The sequence below is a fragment of the Helobdella robusta genome (assembly GCF_000326865.2).
Source record: "Helobdella robusta unplaced genomic scaffold HELROscaffold_30, whole genome shotgun sequence".
In the NCBI taxonomy this organism is placed as follows: domain Eukaryota; kingdom Metazoa; phylum Annelida; class Clitellata; order Rhynchobdellida; family Glossiphoniidae; genus Helobdella; species Helobdella robusta.
In genome coordinates this window covers 129,055-135,595 of record NW_008704502.1, presented here as the reverse complement: position 1 = coordinate 135,595, position 6,541 = coordinate 129,055, and the positions used below count along the sequence as shown (strand labels likewise).

At 27.4% G+C, this 6,541-nt stretch overlaps 1 protein-coding gene across 1 annotated transcript in view; it reads left to right on the top strand.

Moving 5' to 3' along the window:
* The first annotated feature begins 3,929 nt into the window (after positions 1-3,929).
* Positions 3,930-6,541, top strand: part of HELRODRAFT_185683 (hypothetical protein) — a 5,918-nt gene continuing 3,306 nt past the window's right edge. The window contains exons 1-4 of the mRNA XM_009021896.1: positions 3,930-3,952; positions 4,039-4,082; positions 4,103-4,153; positions 5,253-5,381. Of these exons, the coding sequence (XP_009020144.1) occupies positions 5,256-5,381 (126 nt within the window). The 5' untranslated portion in view covers positions 3,930-3,952; positions 4,039-4,082; positions 4,103-4,153; positions 5,253-5,255. The remainder of the gene's footprint in view (positions 3,953-4,038; positions 4,083-4,102; positions 4,154-5,252; positions 5,382-6,541) is intronic.

Here is a 6,541-nt window from a genome sequence, read left to right as displayed (position 1 = left end):
AGACTTTGAGTTGCTAAATTTGGTTAATTTTATAATAGAGTTTTGTTTTTATTTGACTTAAATGTTTTAATATTTTTCTTTACTCTTTTATGCTTTTTCATTTATTTGCTTTGTTTTTCTATAATAATACGTTTGGTTTATTACATCTTTTATTATTTTAATATATATTTTATTATATTACTTTAATTATTTAATTGAATAATTTTTCTCTTATTAATTTCCGTAATTTATTTGAGATATTTAATGTATTAATTGAATAGTTAGTTAGTTAGTTTATTTAACTAATTTCGTTCGTCCCAAGTGCGTTTCTTTCAATTGCTTTTTCAATTTTCATCATTTTTTGTTTTTGCTTATGTTTCAGACAACATCTTTTCATAGAAAATTCATTTCATTGCGTGCATTTATTAGAACAGCAATTGAATTTTCCCTATATAATTTTTTAATTATGTTTTAATTGGTCATTATTTCAACTATTGAGCTATTATGTTTTTCATTATTTTAACTAATTAAAATTATTTATGTTTCAATTTCTTATTTCCGTGTGATATAAACTTTGTTTATCATATTTTACGGTTGGATTATTCATTATTTTTCATTCTTGTTCATTCATGCATACATTCGTTCATTCATTCATTCATACATTCGTTCATTCATTCATTCATTCGTTTATTCATTCGTCCGTTCATTCTCATCTATTCCTTCATTCTGTTCACACTCATTGTCTACTAATTAAATTTAATATTTTGCCACCTGGTTCGATTAACTCTCCTTTTATTTTCACATTTATATAATTTTCCATTATTTTTATTTATAAATATATTTTATTTTTTGTATCCATAATAATAATTATATTAATATAATTTTATAATATGTGCTATTTTACTTTATTACGAATGGTTACGAGCTCAATGTTTCAAGAGTATTTCCTGAAATTAATAAATTGTTTGATTACCCTACCTATACGAATACATCACGGTATGTGGATTTTTTTGAGAAAAATATTTTTTCTTGTGACATTAATTGGTGCTTGTTGCTTGTTTTGTTTCTCTCTATTCGCTAAAGCATTAATTTTGTTAGTATTTGTAAATAAAATAATGACATTACTATTAACAACATGACAAACGACAATCATAATGTAGGTGCTTTTAATGTAGACAATGACAAAACCAGCAACGATAATGTGGGGTTAGATGTGATTAGTTGAAGGTACGATATCATCATCGTCTTTACAGTTTTGTTATCATTTAATCAGCACATTATTTACAATGCTTATCTGTCGAGTGTTTGCTTGACCTATAAATTGAAATTTAACAAGGCGTGGTAATATAAGCATACCGTTGTGAGTTATTACTGCTTTTGCAAAATATCATGATATGACTATTTTTTATATTTACTCTGGTGCCATAACTCTGTGGGATTCCTTACCTACGTTGTAAAATTTATGTTCTCAAATGTGATAAAGGTTTTTCCAATATGAAAATTAAAAAACTGGAGTGACCTAAATGTTGTAATCTCATGTTTTAGGCATTTTGCTGGGTGGACTCGCATAAGAAAAAATGTTCTAAATAAAATGATGAAGTTGAAAACGTATTCGATGGAGCCAGAACCTGGCATGTTGCTATTATCTAATAATTTTACTTCAAGTTTTAATTTTGCAATAAATTTATAATTTTTTCGGTAACCTCATCACTCGCCGCTCCCCATAACATCCAATTTAGTAGATGACATTCATACGGTGACAAAAAATATATATCCTATTGCTTTCTTGTAGTCCTTTGAAACCCCATTTTATGGTAAACTTCTGGCATCGATACCATGGATACATATACCTAATATCTCTGGTCGACACTGATAATAAATAAATTTATAATTTAAAATATCCAAATTAAATGTCAATTAAGTTATGAAAAAATTTGTTTATTGCCGGAGATAATTTTATAAAACTGGTTTTATTAACATAACATGAGTGGCAGATCTTGGGGAGGGGGCGTTCTGTCTGAGCGTTATTTGTGTTAAAAGTTAATAAAAGTCGTTGTTATAACGGAAAAAGTAGTTTTTTCAGAAAAAATTGACATTGTTAGCCTATTAGCAGAAAAGTTGCCTTTTCCGTAAAAATGTTGGCCCTCCGTGAGCAGAAAATATTTTCGAAACAAAGTTTTTGGAAATTCTCCTCCTGTCATCAAGTTTTTGTTAAAAATTCCTCCCTCCTCGATCGAGAAATATTTATCAAAATTTTAGCCCCATCCCCGTTAAAGTTGTCTAGATCCGCCACTGCATAACAAAAGGATATAGTAAATGGGCTCAGACCAAAGGTCCTTACGCCCCTATCTACAGTATCATCAAAATAAATAACATTCAAAATAAAATTGATTTTTTCCTTAATAGAAAGTGCTTTTCAGGTAAGGAAATGTTTTGGCACTAACTGGTGTTGAACCTGGACCCTTCAACGTCACCAAGGTCGCTTTTCAGTACAAACAAATTGTGAAGAATTTTAAAATATTGTACATTTACCAAGGGATCATAAAAAATTATATATTTACAAAAAGATTAATCAAAACCTCGTAATTTGAAGGTAGGCTTATGTTACATTATATACTCTTAAATTATGCTGACGTTTTATATACGATGATAATATCTTAAATACTACGATTATGTGCTTATTAAACAAAAGTTAAATACAGGGGATTAAATCTAAAATGTACGTACATATACTACATTACAAATAATACCTAAATATAAATGTGTGTATTTATATTATTATTGTTATTATCATTATTATTATTAATGAATATGAGCACTCTTGCCAAACCGTATATAAAAAAAAAATCCAAAAGGAATTTGTAAATGAACGTAAATGAATCTCCATAACAATTATACAAAGCAAGCAACAGAAACAACCCAAAATTAAATTTGAAATAAACATGTTATGATTGATCAAATATTCCCAATAATGACATAGAAGAATATGATGCTATAGATGATAATGACAAAGAAGAATATGATGCTATCGAGGATAATGACAAAGAAGATTATGATGCTATGGATGATAATGACAAAGAAGATTATGATGCTATCGATGATAATGACAAAAAAGATTATGATGCTATCGATGAAGAAAAGGAAACCAACGAAGATGGACCAGCCAATAAAAAATCTGACACCTAATTTCCATCTAAGTTCACTTTCACAAAGTGAATATCTCCCTATTTAAATCAACTTGCACTGATGACGATTCATTCGGAATCGAAATATGGCATGAATTCTGAAAATAAATTTATTTTTAACTTTAATAAACTAAACGTTCTCCAAAAAACTTTAGTGAGATAAATCTAAAAAACGAACTACAAACATATTAACGCCAAACATTCGGTAGAATTTATAGAATATTGTAAAAATTTTGGTCTATTACCAACATATATATATATTATATATATGTATATATTTTTATTTTATATAAGTGTATATGACTATAATCTTATATATATATATATATATACATATATATATATAATATATATATATATACATATCATTATATATATTATTGTTGTTGTATGTAATGACTCATATATATGAATATAACATTACATTCTATGTATATGATATGACTATGATGTTGATGGTCGAATAGCTACATAAAAATGAATGCATTGTGTTGAATGTATCTGGTTTTTGAATATCTAATTAGTTGAATGGTTAGTACACAAATATATATATATATATATATATATATATATATATATATATATATATATGTATGTATGTATTATATTACAATTAAAATAAATATATTATTTTTTTATTTATATCAAAATATAATTTAGTAATTATGTTTTATATTACACCTACAAAACAATTAATAATAACCATCACATTGGGAGTGGAGCTTTACTTGGAGCTTTATGTTAAAGTTTAATTTAAACAAACTAAAAGATTAAATATTAAATTAGAGGCAAAAATTAAAAATTTTACATTTACTTATTATTAAATAATAATTTGTAGATTATTTGATAATTTATGTTATATATACAGACTAATATTTATTTGGTTACTTTTAGGTTTAGTGAAGAAACAGAAAATTAGGCTTTTTTAATTAATTAAAAAAGTTTAAAATAAATTTAATTTAATAAATTCTGAATTCAACTGCAAGTAGGTGTGTAATGATTTTTTTTTCATGTTAGACTGATTTTATTGAATTTTTTCAAGGACTTTGTTTTGAATTGTAATTGTTTTTATTATAGTTTGTTTACTTTTACTTGTACAGTGTAAGTGTAATAATGAAATGTTATGTCATGTAAAGTTCACAGTTTATTTGCACTTTTCAATACATTTGGGTATTCAATTTTAATGTATTATGATAAATAAATTAGAAGTGAAACACATAAAAAATAAATAAGCTGTTCTGACCAACCAGGCAAACATTATCAGATTATCTTATTGTCCTTTTAATCTTAAGAGTCTTCTTAATCTTAAAAGATTTAAAAAAGAAATATATCTGATTATTTAGTATTGTTAAAAAGGTTTAAACTTTTTAAGTTGAGTTAACAGATAATTTTTTATATTTTTGTTATTTGTAGTAACATAGTATAATCATAATGTAATATATAATATAAGAATTAAATTAACATTAACTTAACAACATAACATAACAAATAAATTAAGTAAATGAACTGGACTTGACCAAAATCCTAAAATTACAATATTTTCAAAATGGGTTTTTAATATTAGAATATGTGATCTCACTTTTAAAAAGTTTGTTACAAACTGTTGTGAACTAATTTTAAACATTTAAGAGCGGTAAAATTAACTCTTGATTTGACATTATTCAGATTCACTATGAACATAACAAAACTCTTGATTAAAAGATCGAACTCTAAAATTTTTAATTTAATATAACCTAGTTTTTATATTTAGAAATCAAACTCAAACCTTCATTTCAATTATACTATCAACAGTCATGCACATTTCAATATATCTGTCAAGCAAATAATCATGTTAGCTTTTCTGTAAAATAGAACAGGAGTTGTTAAATTCTTAGTGAAGGTATTGAATTTCTGAAACCAGAGAGGAGTGTGTTTTATGACGAATTACTTTTTTTACTACATTTTTTTAATACTGAGCTGGAGCAATAAATCTAATGGATGGATGAATAGATTGATGAATGAATGATTGAATGGATGATTGAATGAATGATTGAATAGATTGATGAATGGATTTTTACAACTTCCTACCACAAAATATCCAACATGCAGGTGATGCCAGGTAACAAGAAGAGGAAGTCATATGGTGATGTGGATGAGGTCATGGATGAGAATGACACTGAGTGCTGCGGTGTCTCGTTCCTCAGAAACTTCATCTACATCTTCAACTTCATCTTCTTTGTGAGTTTCTTCCTATCCTCCTATTATTATAACATAACTCAGCGCAATATAACTTAACATAGTGATAAAAATAAAAGGGCTTACATTGAAAGTTTCTCCCCATGAACTTCTTGCCCATATTCACTATTATATTGAGTTTCTTGTGAGAGCGTTGTTTAAAGAGAAACCTGAACAGAATAATTAATTGTTTGATAAGTTGTATTTGTATAAATGCATGTTGTTGTTGATAGTACATGAAATGAATGAGCTCATATTTTTGGCTTATATGTTCTGCTTATTGTCACTTATTTGTATAGCAATACATTCGTATCTATAATATACAAACGTACGAACGATCTAACAAAAAATCAAGCAATCAGGCAACAAAATTATTTTGAGAAGCGTTATTTTTATAGCAGAATTATTTTAAACATCATTTAAACCACTCATTCATTCTCCATTCACCACTCATTCAATCATGGTTGATGCTAATTTTTGTTGCTGGTATAGAAACGTTTGTTTGTACAGGTTGCGAGATTCAATTGGCATAAAAAAGGATATAGCTGGAAGCCTGTAGTCCTGTACATCAGTGCAATTTGAATTATTTAACGAATGGAATGTTCTCACATAAATTTCCTTTGTCAATGCACTTCAACTTGTTCCTTACCTCTGAGTGCTCATCTGTTTGCGCATTCGTTCGTTTATGTTCGTTCATTGCATTTGTTTGTTTGTTTGTTCGTTTTTTTTTTGTGTGGCGTCGTTCCGTTGGATTGTTAATTTTCGGTTAAATTGACCTGTTTGTTCATTTGTTGGTTCGTTTATTTGCTGGTTTGTTAGCTAATTGGGTTTTCTATAATGGTGTTTATTTGAGTCAATGAAAGAAAACCGAATAAATAATTGAATGAATGAATGAACGAACGAATGAATAAATGAATGAATGAATTCAAATAATAACCGGGAAGTGGACCAAGTTGTCTACAGGAAGCCAGCGTGCTTTTATTTGTTATCTGCATCAACAAACACAAAATTATGCATGCATTCATGCACTGCACATGCATTAAACGAATGTACTTATTGAACAATGCAGCAGATACAGTGGTGTTATAAACACTCGCACATTATTTGCCTTATTTATAAACAAACACGCCCAAATACTTTGAACGCTCACTCACACACACGCG